The sequence below is a fragment of the Schistocerca gregaria genome, chromosome X, assembly GCF_023897955.1.
Source record: "Schistocerca gregaria isolate iqSchGreg1 chromosome X, iqSchGreg1.2, whole genome shotgun sequence".
NCBI classification, from domain to species: domain Eukaryota; kingdom Metazoa; phylum Arthropoda; class Insecta; order Orthoptera; family Acrididae; genus Schistocerca; species Schistocerca gregaria.
This window is the reverse complement of record NC_064931.1, coordinates 449,642,566-449,663,578: the sequence shown is the minus strand read 5'-3', so window position 1 is coordinate 449,663,578 and position 21,013 is coordinate 449,642,566. Positions and strand designations below refer to the sequence as shown.

At 40.5% G+C, this 21,013-nt stretch overlaps 1 protein-coding gene across 2 annotated transcripts in view; it reads left to right on the top strand.

The window, feature by feature from the left end:
• The window catches only part of LOC126298648 (uncharacterized), a 432,853-nt gene that overhangs the window by 316,932 nt on the left and 94,908 nt on the right, over window positions 1–21,013 (top strand). For both annotated transcript variants that reach the window (XM_049990060.1, XM_049990061.1), the window contains exon 4: window positions 12,646–12,775. In XM_049990060.1, the coding sequence (XP_049846017.1) occupies window positions 12,646–12,775 (130 nt within the window). The remainder of the gene's footprint in view (window positions 1–12,645; window positions 12,776–21,013) is intronic.

The following is a 21,013-nucleotide window of genomic DNA, read 5'->3' as shown; positions in this document are numbered from 1 at the left end:
TTTAGCTCTCACATCAGTTGTTCTGCATATCCCTTATGTTGGACCTTCTGCATGTTTCTCTTGTCTTGTTAAGTGTGAAGTGATTTATTTATCATGTCAAAAGTATGACCTAATTTTACACAAAGGAAGATAAAAAATTAGACACTTCAAGCGCATTTGGTGTAGCTCTCATAAGGTCTTGCATGGTGCAGGTGGTTGGTGATGAGGAACACTGAAGAAATGGCTGTTAGTCTGCTCAGCACCACACTGGTAAAGAACAGAGTCCACAGAGAAACCCCAAGTCTGCAGATTGGTCTTGCATAGTGTAGAGTGATGAGAGGCTTATTTCCATTATTGTTCAGAGAGTTATGAATAAAGCCATATTTGTGTTACTTGGAGAGCTTTCATGTCTTACTTGGTTACTTCAGAAATGAATAATCTAAACTCTCAAAAATCTCCGTTAATATGAAGTATCCCTGTGGCACATGGACATTGCCCTGCAAAAAATAAATTAATTTGGGTGTGTGTAGATCAAAGATATGTTAGCAACACCCAACTACTCTTGTGGAAGCATTTTGAGAATATTACTTAAAAAACAGTACTAAACTATGTGAAGTGCTCATTTTCTCAGCTACTTTAGCAGATTATATCCTCTTTGATTATCAGCTGCATAACAGTGTTGACTTGTATCAACATTTGGACAAGCCTGCTACTGTTTACATCCAGGAGGAGGACTTGATGCAGGACAGTACACCTCTTCATCTGAGGAAGTACTGGGAATGTCACACATTCTTCAGGAGGAGTTTGCCATAGATTGTGTAGGGGTAAATGCTGGTGGAGAAGCTGGGTACAAAGATCTCATGCCACCTGCCCATTCTGTCTGCCATTTTCACTGCTTCAAGCCAGGGGTATTTATGTTAAATTTGCACTAACACTGCATCATGTGTGGCGCTCACTTGGAAAATATTGGTCCTCTTTGATTAGAGTCACAGAACCCATTTGTGGGACACAACACCTGTGTTTGTTCAAAGTTGAATATAGTATTTCATTACAATGCACAACTGATACTGTAATCACAATACATAACATTCCCAAAAACTAACTTTGGCTACTGATTGTCATCAGATTCTATGAAATGAAAGAAGCTGACAAGCACATGAAGTAGACAGGGTGAAATAAAAAATACCAGTTTGTTGCTATCTTCCATTACAAAGCCTCTTGTCATATGTTACAGAAGTACTGATGCCATGATCTGATTGGAGCAATTTTGTGTGTGTCTATAGTTGCTAGTGTGTTGTATGTGAACAGTTATATATTGCATGAATATATTAATTAAAATTGTTGGCCTGTTTGTAGAAGTATTAAAAAGTCAAAGTTTCTTTTAAATTGGTATTTGAAAACACGTCTAAATCTTAAGTGACAAATTTCCATAAAAAATAATCATGACATTAAACTATAAATTAAACAGTAGTGTGTTCATAGCAGCTAGCCATTATCAGAAGATATGATCTGTAATCATTGTATGAAAGATGTTACAAAAGATTAAAAGTTCAAGACTACTCTTGTGTGTACTGAATCAATATGTGGATCTGCATGCTGGAACTGGCTTATAGTCCTTATATCATGTTTCCTTTGTGTTGGTGGATGTTCTTCATAGGAAAATAAGTGCCCATGTCATGCATTTGGATGTTGTGAAATTATTTTAAATAACTTACAGATCTTATGCAAAGAACTGAAACGACTTTCTAGATTTATTAGAGGGCAGTTGACGACAACAAGTGGATGAACAGTCAAATGAATAAACAGAAATTGTTCTTTGTAAAGTAATTAAATGCTTCAAAACAACTTCTGAGAAGGTTACAATGAGAGGTTGCGACCCATGTTGTTAATCAGAGTAAGACACAAGATTTATTTGTAAAAGATATTAACTACTTATGGTCATTTAGTGTGCAATGGAGGGATGTGTGCTGGGAAACACTATGAGTGACAGAGAAAAAAGAAATGGACCAAGAAACAGACATGAATGGGAAACAGAACTGCGACCATGATAAAAAAGAAGTGCAGCTGAGTAGAACATGTAATCAGGTGTTGGAATCCTAGAGATATGATAAAAACAGAGGTGATGATGTCATGAAATATAAGTAGATAATATTAGAACATGCTGGAGCAAATGCATAGATGAGGCTGAATACTGTAGCACATGGGAGAATCTCGACAGGACATTTGCCCAGTTGTGATTGTCATATGCATAATGATAGTGATCCAACAAAGGTTTGTAAAATAAATTGTGTTATTTATCTCTCTGGTGATAATAGTAGGTAATGTTTTCATCGTAAAGATATTTCAGCTTCTGCACATGTAATAAATTTGTTTTTCATGAGAATTTCCCATGTACTTTTGATTCCAAGAATCTAACAGTCTTTTTGCAAATTATGCCATCATTCCAAGTGACCAGAACAAGGGAAAGTTAATGAATGTACTTTATTGTATTTGTGATGTTTTATTGTAACTGAGGATCAAAAAGTTAACTGTCAACCATGAACCAATTCCACTGCACATATTATTAAGTGTAGTAAACAGTTTGTATCGTCTACAAAGGAAACAGTTTTGTTACTGTCAGTCACATTTAGAGGTTATTGACTAATACTTATTAGGAAAAGCTATGGTTAAAAAATTAAACACATAGCAAAAATTTAATTCCATTAAGATGCCAGTTCATTTCTTACTATACAAGGATAAGTCAACAAGTTTGTGCATTCTCATCCTGATCATATTTAGGATGACAATATGACTTAGTGTCTTTTAGTGGCTAGTGAGTGCACTATTTTCTTCAATAGTGGCAGGTTTCAGTGTTCTAACACAGATTTTCTGTGTATTCTTGTGAAGAAACAGGGCTGCAGCACTCACTGTTTAGACCAACGGAAAACGGCATCCTGTAATCAGTTTCTTGTGATCTGAGAATGTACCAGTGGCTGAAATCCATATAAGGCTTTCAGCATGATATGGTCAATGTTGTACCATTGCACACTGTTTACCAGTGGAGTGAACATTTCAACAGTGTTGAAACATGCATGAAGGATGATGAAAGAACAGGGACATCTAGCTGCATCCACTACTGAAATCAACATTGAGCAAGTTCATGCTTTTATTTTGAGTACCTGAAAAGTAATGGCTGATGCAGTGGCAAACCAAGTAAACATTAGTGATGATTCAGCATATGAAAACATCCATAACATGCTCAGTTTTCATGAATTCTGTGCAAGATGAGTTGTAAGCAAAGTCAATGAAGTGCACAATTGCAATCATGTGGGAATCTGTTAACAGCTGCTGGACAAATATGCTAATGAAGGTGAAATGTTTTCCAGTTATCAGTGGTGTTGAAATATTATTTCATCACTATGAAGTACCATGGATCTCCAGCTAAAAATAAATTCAGGAGTCAGCTCTCTACAGGAAAAGTGATGTTCACACATATTTAGGGATGTATAAGGGCCAGTTATGCAGGATTTTCTGGAAAATGAATCAATAGAAAAAATGTGAACATTACAGGAATATGCTGTGTAAGTGGTCGAAGACCACAATTCACCCCTCTGGAGGTCCTGGGGTTAGAATAGGCCCAAGGTATTTCTGCCTGTTGTAAGAGGTGACTAAAAAGAAGTCTCGAATGTTTCGGCCTTTGTGTTGGTCCCCTGTAAGGATTGATCTACATTTTTCAAAGTTTTCCTGAAGAGCATGCCAATTGTGGAAGGGCTTCTTACATGGTGCATCACGTCCATCATGCACCGAGACCTATCACATACTTTGTCAGCATGGATGTACTACAATTGTGCTCATTCTCCAATATTTGGGCGAGGTTGCCCTTCTGGGTGCATATTTTTCCATGAACTGTGCAGTACGGTTTTGTACACTCACAATGATAATGGCCTTGTTTGCTTGGTAGCACCTGATATCCAACATGGTAGCTAGTCCATTTTGGTGGGGCCACCATGTACCCTGTTGGTTGTAGCCCCCTGACCACACAGGGATTGCTCAGCTGATGCCTGCCCTGTTAACTCCTCACATATGCCAAGGGGTAGATGCCCATCCCCCTGGGGCATCGAGATTCCTGGCAATGGCCATACTGCCAGGTGGCCTTTGCTGTGGCTGGATGGCACCTGTGATGAGGGCTCCTGGTTGGAGTGGGTGGCATCAGGGTGGATGACATGCAATGAAGCATAGTACATCATCTCTTGTTGGTGGTCAAACACCAGCAGTCTCTAAGTGCTCACAGGCTCAATTCAATGCACAGAAGTACGACTCCAACTTGGTTCCCCTCACTGGCCACACCCTGGGAGGAATGTCAGGCTAAGGATGGTAGCAGCTCTTATTTGCCTTGGTGCCTTGTATGTTCAAAAGCTGATGGGAAATCTTTCATGACACTGAAGCCTCAGTTTTTTCTTGTGCATTTAGAGGACAAGTTCGGGGAGGTGGAGAGCTTGTCCTAAATGAGATCTGGGTCAGCCTTGATCAAAACAGCATCCTCTCCCCAGTCATGGGTGTTACTCACTTGTGACAAGCTGGGGGATGTTTCTGTAACCATCACGCCCCATAAGAGCTTAAATATGGTCCAGGGTATCATATTTCACAAAGCCTTCTTTTGCAGTCCAATGATGAGCTGCATGCCAATTTAGACTGCCAAGGAGTACATTTCATTCAGAGTGTCCACAGGGATCCGAGGGATAATCAGATTGCCACTGGTGCCTTCATCTTGGCCTTTGAGGGTGATACATTACCCGAGAAAGTAAAGGTGATGGTCTACTGCAGTGAAGTAAAACCCTATATCCTTCCCCTAATGTGGTGCTTTAAATGTTGGAAGTTGAGTCATATGTTTACCCGCTGTACTTACAGCATCACAAGTCGAGATTGCGGGTGCCCATCACATTCCAAAACTCGATTGCCCCGCCTCCCATCCATGTCGACTGTGGAGAGCACCATTCGCCTGGCTTGCTAGACTGCAGGATTCTCCAGAAACAAAGGAAAAACATGGAGTAAAAGACTCTGCACCAACTGACCTACACTGAGGCTAAGAGGGAATTTTAACACCTACATCCAGTACGCATGACATCGTCTTATGCTGCCACAACAACAGTTTTAGCCCCATCAGCTCCACCAACCCCAGTTACCTCTCAGAGCCAGAAGACTACACCTGCCCCCTTGATGGTGGGGTGCACTTACCTCCCTGTTGCTCCTGCACCATCTGTTTCAGGAGCAACATCCTCCAACCGTCGTGGAAGTCCGTCCCCACTTCTAAGCCAGAGAAGAGTACAAATTTTTAGCTGCTGTCGCTAGGAAGGGGTCCCTTGGGTCACTCCCTTCCCAGGTTTCTGATAGTGGGAAAGATGACACCCGCCAGTGGCTGAAGAGCCCAAAAGCAGCTGGTTGCAGTGCAGGATATTGAATCAGTGAAGTCCTCCTTGCCAGGGAGACTGAAGGAACAGTGAGAGAAATCCAAAAAGAAGGTCTCCAATACAAAGGCAATTTCGGTGGCACCCAAACCTCCACTACCTCCACCTCATATGCAGATGAGATGGAGATTGTGGTGTCTGCTGAGGACTTAGATCTTGCCAGACCTTGAGGCAAAATGGATATAGATCACTCGGGCATAAATTAGGTGGCAGCAGGTGACCCTGAGGCGTAAACTGCCTCATTGAATGTTCCATAAGGAACAAGCAGGAAATAACTGTTTGCGATGTATATCTTCTTCCAGATGGTGCAGTACCCCTAAATGTATAAGTTGTACTGATTGATCAACTCCCTAAACCTTTCCTACTGTTCGCAGATTTTAACACCCATAACCCCTTGAGGGTGACACCATGCTTACTGGCCGAGGCAGAGATGTCAAAACTTTGCTGTCTCAGTTCGACCTCTGAATCTTAATTATTGGGGCTGCCACACATTTCAGTGTGCCTCGAGGTAGTTACACGGCCATTGATTTATCAATTTTCAACCCAGGACTCCTCCCATCTATTCACTGGAGAGCACATGATGACCTGCATGGTAGCGACCACTTCCCCATCTTCCTATCACTGCCCCAGTGTCAATCCCATGGATGTCTGCCCAGATAGGCTTTAAATGAAGCAGACTGGAGAACTTTCACCTCTGCTGTCACTGTTGAATCTCCTCGACGCCGGAACATCGATGTGATTGTTGTAGTCAACTGCTCAACCATCATTTCTGTGGCAGAAAACACAATCTCCCTCTCTTTAGGGTGCCACTGGTGAATGACAAAAGGCTCCATGCTCGGATTCGCCAACTTCTCAAACGACGGAAGCAAGAGTGTTGGGAGAGATAGGTCTTGACCATTGGGTGCCCTACATCACCTTCCCAGGTGTGGGCAAAGATCAAACGTGTTTTCGGGTGCTAGACCCCAATAGGTGTTCCCGGTGTTAACATAAATGTCATGTTTTTTACCAAAACAAACACGATTGCTTTTCTGAGCACTTTTCTGAGCACTATGCTTGAGCCTCTGTGTCGGAGAATTACCCCCAAGCCTTTCGCACTCTCAAGTGGCGGCTGGATGGGAAACTCCTCTCATTTAGTACATGCAACAGTGAATCCTATAGCGCCCCATTTACAGAGTGGGAGCTCCTCAGTGCTCTTGCACATTGCCCCGACGCAGCTCCTGGGCCAGATAGATCCACAGTCAGATGATTTAACATCTCTCATCTGACTACAAGTGACATCTCCTCATCATCTTCAACCAGATCTGGTGCGATGGCATCTTTCCATAGCACTGGCGGGAGAGCACCATCATCCCACTGCTCAAACCTAGTGAAAACCCACTTGATGTGGATAGCTATTAGTCAGTCAGCTTCACCAGCATTCTTTTTAAGCTGCTGGAATGTATGGTGTGTTGGCGGTTGGCTGGGTCGCGGAGTTACGTGACCTACTGGCTCCACATTAGGGCAGCTTCCGCCATGGTTGCTCTACCACTGATAATCTTGTGTTGCTAGAGTCTATCATCTGAACAGTATTTTCCAGGCACCAACACTTGGTTACCGTCTCTTTTGATTTACAAAAAGCATATGACACGACCTGGTGACATCAAATCCTTATCACATTGTACGGGTGGGGTCTGCGAGGCCAGAATTTGCTGTCACATTGTACTTTCCATCTCCAAGTTGGTGGCTTCCATAGTTCCCCCCCCCCCCCCCCCCCCCCCCATATCCAGGAGAATGGGGTCCTGCAGGGCTCTATATTGAGTGTGTCTATTTTTGGTGGCTATTAATGGTCTAGCAGCAGCTGTAGGGCCGTCTGTCTAAACTTCTCTGTATGCAAACGACTTCTGTATTTCATACTGCTCCACCAGTACTGGTGTTGCTGAGCCATCCACAAGGTGCAGCCATGGGCCATAGCCCAGTTTTTGGCCTCAAACTCATACGTTATGCACTTCTGTTGATGACACACCATTCGTCCAGAACTTTAATGATGATCCGCTTACTGTAGTGGAGACATTGATTCTTAGGACAGGATTTTGCCACGCGACTGATTTGCCTTCCTCACCTTTGTCAGCTTAAGTGGAAGTGTTGGCAACACCTCAATACCCTGTACTGCCTGAGCAACACCAACTGGGGTGCAGATCGCTCTACACTGTTAAAGCTGTACAGAGCCCTTGTTCAAGCCCCCATTGATTATGGGAGTGTGGTTTATGGTTCGGTGGTGCCCTTGGTGTTGCGTTTATTCAATCCAGTGCACCACTGTGGCGTTTGCCTAGTGACAGGAGCTTTTAGGACAAGTCTGGTGACCAGTGTCGTCGTGGAAGCCGGAGTGCCTCGATTCCAGGTTAGGTATGCTCAACTGTTGTCCAGTTATGTAGCTAACGTTCATAGTTCTCCTGCACATCTGAATCACCATCAGCTCATCTCCCACACTGGCGGCCCAAGTCAGGGCTTCCAGTTGCAGTTTGTGTCTGATCCCTTCTTCCTGAACTGGAGTCCATGTGTTTACTACCTGTATTTGAGGTCCATTCACATACACCTCCATGGTGTACATCTAGACTGCAGCTTCGCCTGGACCTTTCACATGGCCCTAAGGACACAGTTAACCCTGTGGCTCTCCGCTGCCACTTCCTCTCGATTCTTGACATGTACCGAGGCAACAAAGTGGTTTACACTGAAGGCTCGATGGCTGATGCTGACAGCTTTGCATATGTCCATGGAGGACATACTGAACAGCATTCCTTGCCCGATGGCTGCAGTGTTTTCACTGTTGAGCTGGTGGCTATATCTCGTGCTGTTGAGCACATCTGTTGATGCCCTGGTGAGGCATTTCTCCTGTGTACTGACTCCTTGAGCAGCCTACAAGCTTTCAACCTGTGCTACCCTCATCATCCTTTGATAGTGACCATCGAGGAGTCCATCTATGCCCTGGAACAGTCTGGTCGTTCAGTGGTGTTTCTCTGTACCCCAGGTCTTGTTGTCATCCCAGGCAACGAACATGCTGACAGGCTGGGCAAACAGGCTAAGTAGTAAGCGCTTATGGAGATTAGCTTCTCTGCAACTGACATACATTCAGTGCTACACCGCATGGTTCTGTGGCTTTGGGAGACGAAATGGTATAACCTCAGTTGCACAACCAACTTGATGCCATTAAGGAGACTAAAAATGTGTGGCAGTCCTCTATGCAGGCCTCTCGCAGGGACTCTGTGATTCTCTGCTGGCTCTGCATTGGCCACACTTGGATGACACATGGCTTGCTCCTGTGCCCTGATGACCCACCTCAGTGTTGGTTCAGTGAACGGTTGATTGTGGCCCATATCTTGGTGAGCTGTCCTCCTGTGGCTGCCCTGTGATGGACTTTTCAGTTACTGGACTCATTGCCACTAATTTTAGCTGACAATGCCTCATCAGCTAGTTTAGTTTTACGATTTATATGCGACGGCGGGTTTTATAATTCTATGTATACTTTGGCACATGTCATTTGACCCTTTGTGTTCTCCACGATAATGCTTTTAGGGTGGATGTTTTAATGTGTTGCAGAGTGGAAGCCTTTTCCTTTTTATTCTGATAGTCAGTCAGCCGAGATCATCTGCTGTCTAGTTTTTACCCCTTTTACCTTATTCTGGCTTCTCTATATGGTTTTCTTTTCCTGTTTTTGTCCACAGCAGTGTTGGTTGTCCTTCTGTCATTCTTCTGGTACTTCATTTCTCTTGTTATTGTGCTGTACATCTCCTAACTTTTCTTCTTTCCGCCGGGAACAAGGGACCGATGACCTTGCAGTTTAGTCACCCCCCCTCCCCCCTCCTCTTTTAAAATAACCCACAATTCAGAAAAAATTGAGATGTATTGTCAAATGGTGTTCTTTTTTGCATGACAATGTATGTCCAGATATCACCATCCACACCATGCAGACTCCTCAAATATGCATTTCAAGATTTTGGGTAAACATGCATACAGCCCTGATGTCAGAAAGGTTGAATTTCTATTTGTTCAGTCTACTTAATGAAGGCTTAAGAGATGAAGGCTTAAAAGATGAAGGCTTAAGTGCTTATTTGGCTTGCTAGTGAACAGATAAACTTTCTTTCTGAGGTTCTTGGACAGCAAATGCAATGATAGACCAAATACATTAAAAAGCAGGGTGACAATGTTGAACAATGATGCCATTGTAAATTTTATACTGTTGTTGTAATAAATTTAAAGAAATGTTGTGAAGTTACTCACACTCGTATGACAGAATAAAATGACACAATTGTATTTGTTAAGAAAATCTACACAGTGTGTCTGGGATAGAAGTATACAAAAACATTTATATTTCAATACCTATAAAGATTTATAGCTTTATTTGTCCAACATTGTTCACAGGAATGCAAAAATTTTTATGCATGTTGGTACAGTTCTATGTGGACACTATTTATGGTTTGACAGGTACTGAAATGGTTCTCCATTTCTCACCACATGTTCCTAAGGATGACAGGTGTTGTGACCTCTATAGCATCTTATATCATACATCAGTTGTCTCAAATATGCTACATAAAGAATCTTTGTCCTGTAACAATGCTCTGAAATCCAGAAGAGTCAGATTGGGACACTGATGGGGACAGGCAATGTAACCCCCCACCCCTTCCTACTGATTCAATGCATATGAACCATCTCATTGAGGAATGTGGTAACATCCTCATGATAGTAGAATTGGCACCATCTTGTTGGAAAATGGCACTGGGAGGAATCTTTGGAAATTTATAGTTTGCCAACATGCCTGCAGAGGTGTATCCTGTCACTGTAGACTCCATAATAAAAAGTGGATCAATCGTATCATGTTTGTGTAATCCCAAACACACATTATCTTTTGGTGTGTCCCTTCTGGACTGTCACTTCTCCTGGAGTCTCACTTTCCCATATTTGACAGTTATGTTGGTTAACTTGTAAGGTAGATTCATCATTGAACAGCACTGCATTGAGGTAGCCATTGTTTTTGTCTGTATGTTGCAACATTTCAACAGCAAAATCACATCATCTGCAATGACCTGCAGGCTTAATGTGATGCAAAAGTTGGAATTTGTAAGCATGGAACTAGAGTCATTTGTGCACTATGTCAAGCACTGTTGAATACAAGACAGCTAGTTCCCTACTAGCTTGTCCAATGGATTTATGTGAGAGTCCAGCAAATGTTTTGTGCACATATTCCAAAGTCCCTTCATTGGCATGTGTTTTAGGATGTATTCCACATTTTAAATAAAACTTCCCATTTCTCAAAGAGTTCTGCTCCACTTTCAAATGGATTTACGTGTGGTAGGATTCATGTTCCATTCTGTTCTTGCACACTGCTGAATACGTGTTACAGATTTTAACTCTGCTAACCATAGCACACACTAGACGTTTTGTTGTGGTGTCAACATTTTGACTGTCAGGAGTATGTGTGGATGCTCCATATGACCCAGTGCTTAATGAAATGGTGAGGATCACATCTTGGAGAGTATGTCTATAGATAGCATATTTATCCAACAACATAAAATGTTGAGTTCTCTCATTATAAGCATTTGTTTGTGTATACCTCTAAGCCTGGACATCCTGTATATTGTTAGTTGATTGTAATTCCGAAAACAATTCAGATTTGTAGGTAACATATCACAATGATGATAGATTTATGAAGTTGACACTTTTTTCTGCTTCTTTTGCAGGGATGTTGACATACAGTGCTAAAGTCTACTAGGCTTCAATTAAGCACAGTGATGCAAACTGCTAAGAGACCGCTAATTACCCCACATATATTCATTTGCACCTTAATTCTATTGGTTTGTGTGCCACACCTTACTTTGAGTGTGCTCTAAGTGAGTATCACAGAGCTAGTGTTAGCAAACAGGATTCTCGCCTGAACATCCCTTAATGATATGATCATTCTCAGAGAGCTCAATTTTGAGGAAGGGAATCAAACTGTATTTTGCAGAATAATACTAGAATTCGCCTTAAGTGATTTTTCTAAATGACAAGAAAGATAAATATGGATGTCCTGATGGGAATTTGAACTGCTGTCCTCCCAAATGAGAGTCTAGTGTCTGACCAATGTGCCAACTCATTCTGCTCACAGAACTGAAACATTCACTGGTGTATCTGACATCCTTCAGTTACATTTTAATCTAATTATTATCAGAGGTGACACATAGTTTTGGGTGTTTTTCCTTCTCTAAATGTAGACATCATCACACTTACATTGTAATAAGTAAATTTTCTCTAAGAAAAGCTGAAGCCGAAAGGCATTTTACTCCATGTAAGGTGAGTGAATTAATATGATGATGGAAAATGCTGTGCAAAATACAAGCAATGGAATGAGTAAAGACAGTCACCCATCTTACAGTGGAGGTTCTCAGCAGCCAATGGACTTGCAAAAAAGAGGTGGAATATTGTGCCTCAGGTGTTTAATTTCATAGGTAGTGGTTGTTTAAATGTTCACAGTTCAATTTGATCAGCCAGTGCCAGAATAACCTGCATAAAAGACATTATCAGCTTCAGTGGTTCATGATAATTCCATCTGCATCCTTAAACTCTCTTATTATCCCCTTCCAGCACCAACTTCTGGGCTCATAAGGCTTGCTAGGCAAAATTCTGTGTTGCAGAGACAAGTCCATCATATGAAATTCAGTGTCTGTTAGTTCTTGTCTTATATCTGTATCCTGAAGATGCCTCCAGTGATTTAACTATTACTACATACTACTTCAATTTTCTAAAATTACTGTTGTCTACAAACAGCAATATTTCAATGTAGACAGGCAGAGAAGACTAGTATTCTTGCAAATGGGAGATCCATAACAATAACAATTGCATATATATATATATATATATATATATATATATATATATATATATATATATATATATATATATATATATATATATATATATATATATATATATATATATATATATAATAGAGTGAATATGTTAAACTTGGCCAACCCCTCTCTTCTTCCTTCTCTTACATAGTTAATAATAAGTATTGCAGCTCTAATGCAAGAGTCACCCTAACTACTTTGTCACTCTGTGCTGAAAGAAACCATGAATGCTCTATAAGAAACATAAAGTAGCAATTGTTTTACATGAATGTAATTCAAACTAATAAATGTAATTCAAAATATACTTACATACATTATTTAAATACCTTGAAAATAAAATAGAAAAAATTTTCTGTTTGCAGTTGACAGGAGATCTGCTGGAGATATTGTATTTCCTGATAAGGCCCTGAATTTCACTCCCAAAGAGGATGTTAAGAACTGTTCTGAAGATGGGACTAGTATATGTGACAAAAATGTGCGAGATTATCCCTAGTACGTATTAATTTGTTCACTCTTAATCATAGCATATTAGTTCGCAACTAACACTCTACGTGTAAGTTATACATCTATAAATGTTCCAATGGGGAGATCAGGGCATTTGGGGGGAGTAGGGAGATCAGCTGTAATTGTATCTCTGACTTGTTAAGAGATGAATCTTCAGATTTCATTGGTACTTCAGTATGAATGAAATTTTCAAAATTAATTTTGAAGTTAAGCATTCTTGGTCTGATTTTAATTTTCATGTGAAGAGGAACTTGTATCGGCCCATGCCAATTACAGTACTAGTTATTGTATAGCTGGTTTCCATATTTGCATCTGTATGTAACAATACTAAGTACAAATTTTTATGGTAATAAAAACTGCAGGTTTCAATTAGTCTTGAGTTCTTTGGACTAAAGCCTGTAGGTTCTTACAAACACACAGTTATGAGTGAATGCCACATGTGTCAATTAGGTAATTAAATTAAGGTTTCATTTATGAAATATATTTGGTCTTATTTTACTGTGTAAATTGAAGCAGCTGGTACAAACAGCCATTTGTTATTAAACTGTTGGTAGAAATTCAGATTATATTTCACAGAACTTGTGAACACACAAAAAAGTTGATTAGTTAAATTTTTCGTTAAAAAGTGTTTGTAGAAGCATAGGGTGTGACTCAGTGGCGCAGTGGGTAAATTCCAAACTACAAAACAAAATTCCACAGTCCAGTTCCCAGTTGTTTTTGTCATGTTTCTGTCATTTACCACTTCTTTCACCACTGACAATGATTTATTAATGTGAAAAATGATAAGCAGCATTGTAGTTTCATGTACACGGTAAATTGTATGGTCACTATAACTGGCAGGGTAAATCAATTCATATGTTGGGGAGAGACTATTGCATATCTCCTCCAGTTGGAACATGTCTGGTAAAACACCGTAGTGTTCAAACCAAGAGCTTCACTTCACTGGATTTCAGTTACACTTTTTTTTAAAAAAAAAATCTGTAAATTAAATCTAATTTGGAAGTTTTTTGATATAGTTGTCATCAGAGTAAACATCAAGAATGCAAAAAACAATAGAAAGAGGAAATCATTCATAATATAGTGGAGCCATTGCACAGTAGTTAGGTGCAACTTTTATAAAAGTTGGGGCTAATCACTAACATGACATTAAACTTGACTACTGTGACCATTATATGAATCCATCAATCTGCGCAAGCTGGCAAAATCTGTCAACTGTGGCAATTTTTCTTCACCAGTTCAGGCATTCCACTGCTGCATTCTGTAACTTCTGTATACAACATGGTGTTTGTATTTTATAAATTGGTCTCTAATCAAAGAGCAGTAATAATTTGTCATCTCCTAACATGCCAATGAAAAGAATTTCTTCTAAAAAATTTTCTCAGCTTGATTGTTGGGTGACTGCCAATTCCTGAAACACTTTTTTCTAGAATTCTCTGGGACCTATCCCCTATGCAGCATTGGCCACCTACTATCTGTTTGACTGTATGACAGTGATTGCCTCCAGTCAACAGGACTAACCTTCGTTCATCATTTGGTTGAGTATACAGTGTTTATCCTTCGTTGTCCAGTTTTTGACATTGAAAATGTCTACAGTCAACTGAATGAACGCCAGATAGGGACAGTTCGATGGAGTTGCAGAAATTCCATTTGCTTTTGAAACTGCTGAATAGGTTTAATGAAACTTCCTGGCAGATTAAAACTGTGTGCCCGACCGAGACTTGAACTCGGGACCTTTGCCTTTCGCGGGCAAGTGCTCTACCAACTGAGCTACCGAAGCACGACTCACGCCCGGTACTCACAGCTTTACTTCTGCCAGTATCCGTCTCCTACCTTCCAAACTTTACAGAAGCTCTTCTGCGAAACATGCAGAACTAGCACTCCTGAAAGAAAGGATACTGTGGAGACATGGCTTAGCCACAGCCCATAGCACATTTTGACCTATAAATCGAACAGCCTCATCCCCAATTCAGTACATTAGTCACTGCATGAAGACCTTTGTGACAATGGCCTTTTCCTGGTGATCCAGTCATTTCTCTGGCACACCCAGACAGACCAACTACAACACTGGGCACTTCACAGAGACAACTGGCCTTTGTATGCCTCTGCTGTTAACATTCACTGCCTTACTGTTGAAGTGCATTGATGAAATACTACAAGGCATTTCAGAAGTGATCATCAACACTGCTGAAACTGCTGTTCTCCTTCTAAAGCTCCCCCTTACCCCTTCCCCCTGCCCCTCTCCTTCCCCACTTCCCCTCCCCTTCCCCCTTCCCCTTCCCCTTCCTGCCACCCCCCTCCCTCCCACCATGACTTGGTGCCATGGTGGACCAAAGACATTGCAATAGCTATTCAGAATCATCGATGAGTCTTGCAGTGATTCAAACACTATTCTTCATAGACCAATCTTATAACGTCTAAGTTACTTCGGGCTAAGGCTTGCTATTTAATCAAACCCAGTAAGAAGGAATGCTGTGAGTGCTATGTCTCCTCTCTGGGGACAAATGCCTCTTAGTCTCAGCTGTGAGCCAAGCTCCATGGTATTCTGGTCAGCCAATATCAACAGCTTTTCTGGGTCTTGTACTAGAGGGTGGTCTTTGTACTGATTCATCAGTTTTGCAGTACACCCTGTGACCCCACCTTTGTGACAGTATCACCATTATCTTCCTGTCTGGCTACTTTTCTACTGTAGAATCAACAACTTGAAGACATTTCTTTGCATTTCACTCCCCACCAAGCTGAATTCCTTAATGGACCTTTCACTGACCAGGAACTACTTCAGCCTCAGACATCAGTCCACTACACAGCCCCAGGCCCTGATTCAATTCACAATCACATGATCCAACACCTGAATATTCCCCAAGGCAACATCTCCTCAGGATGTTGAACTGTCTTTGGCTGCACAGTGCCTTTACCTCACAATGGTGAGATAGCATAGTTGAACCAATGTGTAAGTGAGTCATGAACACACACTCTCTCAATAGCTTACATCCTGTTGTAATCTTTTTAGACCTGTATAAGGTGTATGACATTGTTTGGCATCATCACACTTTACTCACCCTTCATGACTGGGGCTTTCAACGCAACCTACCAGTTTTCATTCATCCCACCACTTTTTAAAAGTTAGATTCAGCCCTTCACTCAGTTCCCCATAGGGCTCTGTGTTGAGTGTCACTCTTTTCCTCATGGCCATTAATGAATTGCTGATCACTATGGGGCTGCTGGTCATCCCTGCATTGCATGCTGATGATTTTTGTGTTTGGCACAGCTCCCCCTCAGTAGACTTGGCTGAACACTAGCTCCAAGATGCCATTGATGTGCCTCTGCTTACACTCTTTCCCATGGTTTCCAATTCTCTTCTAGGAAAAACATGGGACATGCTTTTCTGCCTTCCTGACCCAACACTTTACTGAGGAGGTACACAGCAAGTGGAAGTTGGATCTCCTTCTTGATGAAAAGCTGACCTGGATACCTCATATTTGTTACCTGAAGACTAGTTGTATGTAGAAGCTTAATGCTCTCTGCTTCCTTACCCACACACCTTGGGGGTGTGGATCATGCTGCTCTTATCCATTTTTACCAGGTCCTGGCTTCATCCTGACTGAGCTATGGTTGCCAGATTTATGGCTTGGCAGCTCCAGCTTTTAAGCTGTTAGACCTAATCCACCATCATGATGTGTCTGGTCACTGGTAGCTTTCATACTAGTCCCACAGCCAGTTTCCATGCTGAAACAGGGATCTTGCCCTTAAAATTCAATAGTGTCAGCTCTTGGTCTCCTATTCAATCACCATTCAACAATTCCCTGATATTCCCAAGTATCCCATTCTCTTTACATACAAGGGGTAGCATCGTCCTGATACTTGCCCTGGGATGGTTCTACCAGTTGGAGTGTGCTTAGTTTACCTCTGCCAAGATATCAATCTCCACTTCCTCATTTGTTCTCTCTGTTTTCTCATGTACTCCTCCTTCAGTGGTGCCCAGACCATGGACTAGTACCACCATCTTCCCAGGTCCTGAAGTCCTTCACCTCCATGACCTTTCATCATCTGTTGTGCCCAATTCTTCAAGAGTTCCATATTGCCACTATCTTTTACACTGATAGCTCTAAAGTTGTGGATGACTTGGTATATGCTCTTACATCTCCTGGAGGTATAGAACATCATTCACCGCCAATAACAAGTAGTGTGTTTATGGTAGAGCTGGCAGCAGTTATAAGAACTCTACATTTTATTAAACATGTCTCCCTTGACTGTGTTCTAATACATCCTGTCTCAGTGAGTAGTGCCCCCTAGTGTTATGGGTAACTCTTAAATATTTCTGTTTGCTGATGACACCAGCTTGATAGTAAAGGTTGTTGTGTGCAGCATTGACTTGGTTTCAACTACTGCAGTTCATGACCTAAGTTCATGGCTTGTAGGAAAAAAACTAATGCTAAATCACAACAAGTCTCAGTCTTTACAGTTTCTAACACACAATTTAACAAAACCTGAAGTTTTGATTTCACAAAATGGGCATATGATTAGTGAAACTGGACAGTTCAAATTTCTAAGTGCCCAGATAGATAGCGCACTGTTGTAGAAAGCCAACATACAGGATCTTGTTCAAAGACTTAATGCTGCCATTTTTACTATTCAAATAGTATCTGAAGTGAGAAATTGTTTGACATTAAAATTAGTCTGCTTTGCTTATTTTCATTTGCTTATGCCATATAGTATTAGTATGGTATTGATTAATTAATTTTGTGACAGTGAAATAGAAAATTTAGGCTATGTAACAGCAGAAACTGGAACACAGGAGTTTTCTCATGATAATGTCACTGAATTTGATGTTAGTGGTTAGCAGCAGGACAGAAAGCAATCTTGACACAATGTAGTCCATGGAAATTATAAAAAGCAACTCTTGTGTCAGGAAATTAGTACTGCAGTATAAATCTAAGAAGATGCAATAATGCCGCATGGTGATTAAGGATGATGGTGCGTGTTACTTCCTTACTGTCACATCTTACATGACGATGAGGATTCCATCAAGAGTACAAGAGATGGTAATATAAATTTATTGAGTTAATTCAACATTACATCTGAAAAACCAGTGGTGTTCATAGAGTTGTCAACTGATTCCTGTGTTTCTTAGGAGATTCATCAACAGTGAAGCTGGATAAACATGGACTTGCTGAGAATCTCTTTGCTAATGAGACTCTCATGTCCCTCAGTTATGCAGAACCTACATATATTGCCATAAAAAAACATGGAATGGCCAGGCATTGATCTAAGCACACACCAGAGACCAGAATAATACATCTTGCTAACCTTAAATATAAGGTGCACTATGTTTGACCTTAAAATATAGGGAAGCGTATTAGGGTCTGCTGAAAAGCAATGACTCCAAATATTTTATTCTGTTCTTAATATTGGTTGTGGTATTACATGTAATGCACATTACTTGGCCAACTTTCTGGCTTTGCTGATAAAAGTTGCAACCCTTTTCCACTAGAACACTCTAAATTGTAGCTTGTAATTTGACAGCACAACTATATCAGTGCATTAGAAACGGCACACTGTAAAAAAGTTTTCTAACTGCAGAAAATGTGCCTCTGACTGAAATATGTAGATCACTGAAAGATGTGTATGGTGATGACTATCTCAATATCAATAATGTGTGACATTGAGATGTTCATGCTTATAGAAAAAAGGAAACAATGATGCTAACCACCAGATGTGTGACAAAGCTTTGATAGTTTCGAAATTTAAAGAATGTCTTCAAGGATTTTACTTTGATAGTGGAGCAGCAGGGCAAGTATAGATGAGGTTGTGGCTCTGTGAACAAATTCAAACATTCTACATTGAAGGTATCAACAAACTGATCACTCATTGGGAGAAATGAGTTTATCATCAGGGTGACTATTTTGAAAAATAAATATATAGAAATGAAGAATGAAGATGTATAATGTCAATAATGTTTGTTTTAATTTAAAAATCTTTAAGAGTTTGACATAAAAATTTGAGTCATTACACCTAAGCACACCTTTGTAGATGGTGCCATCTTGATAACAAAAGCAGAGCACCCCTGTGATATTTTTATGATGAATGTTGAAGGAACACTAGAGAAGATGTTGCACAGTGAAAGAAACAATGGTTGTCAGTCTTACCTCTTAACTCAGTATGCAGACAGTCATTATGTGCTCATTTTTTGACTAGTCAGATTGTGTGACGGTTGACAGTCCTGAAGGAACTAGTGAAGCCAGTGTTAAATGATAAGTTTTCAAAATATTTCCATATCTGCCAGCCTGACCACATTAATATCCACCATAATTAACAGGAATGCTCAGAAATGTGAGACTGAAATATAGTTTATGAAATCTGGAAAAAGAAACCAATTGCTATTCTGCAGTCTGAGTCATTTATATGATTTGAATAAATATGCAATTTTTTAGAATTCTACAGATTAATGTGGCATTGATTCTTTTGTAAATCTGTAAGTAAAAATGAAGAACTAAATGTGTTTCCATACTTCGACTGAAAGTTCACTGTCACACAAATCTTCATACTGCTTGCCATTCCATTTCCAAAAACAAAAACTTTTACATTAGGCTCTTTAGTAAAACTCTGTTGTAATTATTTTATTAATTCATGTAGCAAGTGACATAAAACATTCTCTTTTCTAGTTTTTATCCTGTCGTTTATGTTCCACATTTCACATGATGTGGTAAATTTGTTTTATTCTATCTTCCTGCTTGGATGCCCATTTTGTCATAAAACTTGTCAATTACTTAAGGAAGGGGTGCTGGGTGTGTTTTCTGTGTGCAAACTGAGTAAACTTTATTCTATATGTTATTGTATTTTAACCATTTGTGTATTGTATTTTGTGGGGTGGAGATTGGTCTCTAGTACAGAATTTGCCTCAAGAGGCATCAGAAACTCTTCAAAAGCTGCACTCAAAGCTGGTGTACCAGACAAACAGTTTTTAATCCATCACATGGATTCAGTCTGCATCTAGCTCACCTTCCTGTCTCACAAGACTAACACAGCTGCTTGAGGCATGTTTAGCACTGTCCTTTATGGCATAGTTTTTCATTAATGCATCTAAATATTGTTCCTATCTACACTTTAACTGCCTTACCTTAGTTGCAGAAACTGAAATAAAACTTGGTAGGTGCATTCTTCTGCTTCTTTTATGTACCCATTGGTAGGTGCCTAGCTATTCTACATCCCCTAAGGCCTGTCAATACAAGCTATACATGGCAGCATGAGACAGTTGCCTTACTTGACCAACAGTCTGTCAGTGAAAACACTCTCTTCATTCTTCCTTTGTAGGTGAGTCTGCAGAATCACACAGTGAACTGTTGGTAACTATAAGACTGTCAACTGCTTTAAGGTGCAATGTGGAATTATCTTGACTAACACTTTTTACATACTGACATACTGATTTAAATATTAATTAATTTTCTAGTAAAATTTGACATAGAAGTAGCAAATATATTTTTTTGATGACAGGATACTAATCCCAGGCAAGGCTGTTCTGATGTGAGGCAAGTTTGGCACTTATGAAGGTTGCAGGCACAGGGGCACAAAAATGCTCCCTCGCCCAAAAAAAGAGGTCTGTTTAAGAGTTAACTAGGAGAAGTATGAGTGTTCTCCCACCCCACATATACCTGTCTTGTGCCTACAAGGAGGAGGCCTTTCCTCAGCTTGACACTAAATGTCTCAATGTGATTTTGTCCAAGTAGCAACATAAATAAATGATTGCTACTGAGTGGAATTGCACACAACTTCCATATGGTATTGTAGGATCTGAAATGCTGGCAAGTGGGAACTGAAGCAAATATGCTATTCAACTGATGGCTTTAGATTTTTGCCTGTTTCTGTTTATAGAACAATAAGTGAAAAGTAAAAAAGTCTCACACACAACGTAATATTTCATCTCACTTTAATTTTCCATCTGGGACATCTATGGCTGCCATACATCTGGGTTTCACCAGATTTGTTCTAGTTGGAGGGTATCTGGGTGCATCATGAAGGGGTGGGAACTGGGAGGGGGAGTGGGTTGTAAAATTGCCCAGGATAAACTTGCATCTTATTTATGTCTGGACTCATTGTTCTTGGTGTTTCAGGGTTCAGAGGTAATCTAATGGCTTGATGGTTGCCGGACATGCTGGATTTGCTTGCATTCATGTGGGATGAAATGAACTCCACTCCTTGGCCTATGACTACAGTGTTATCACTGCAGAGTTG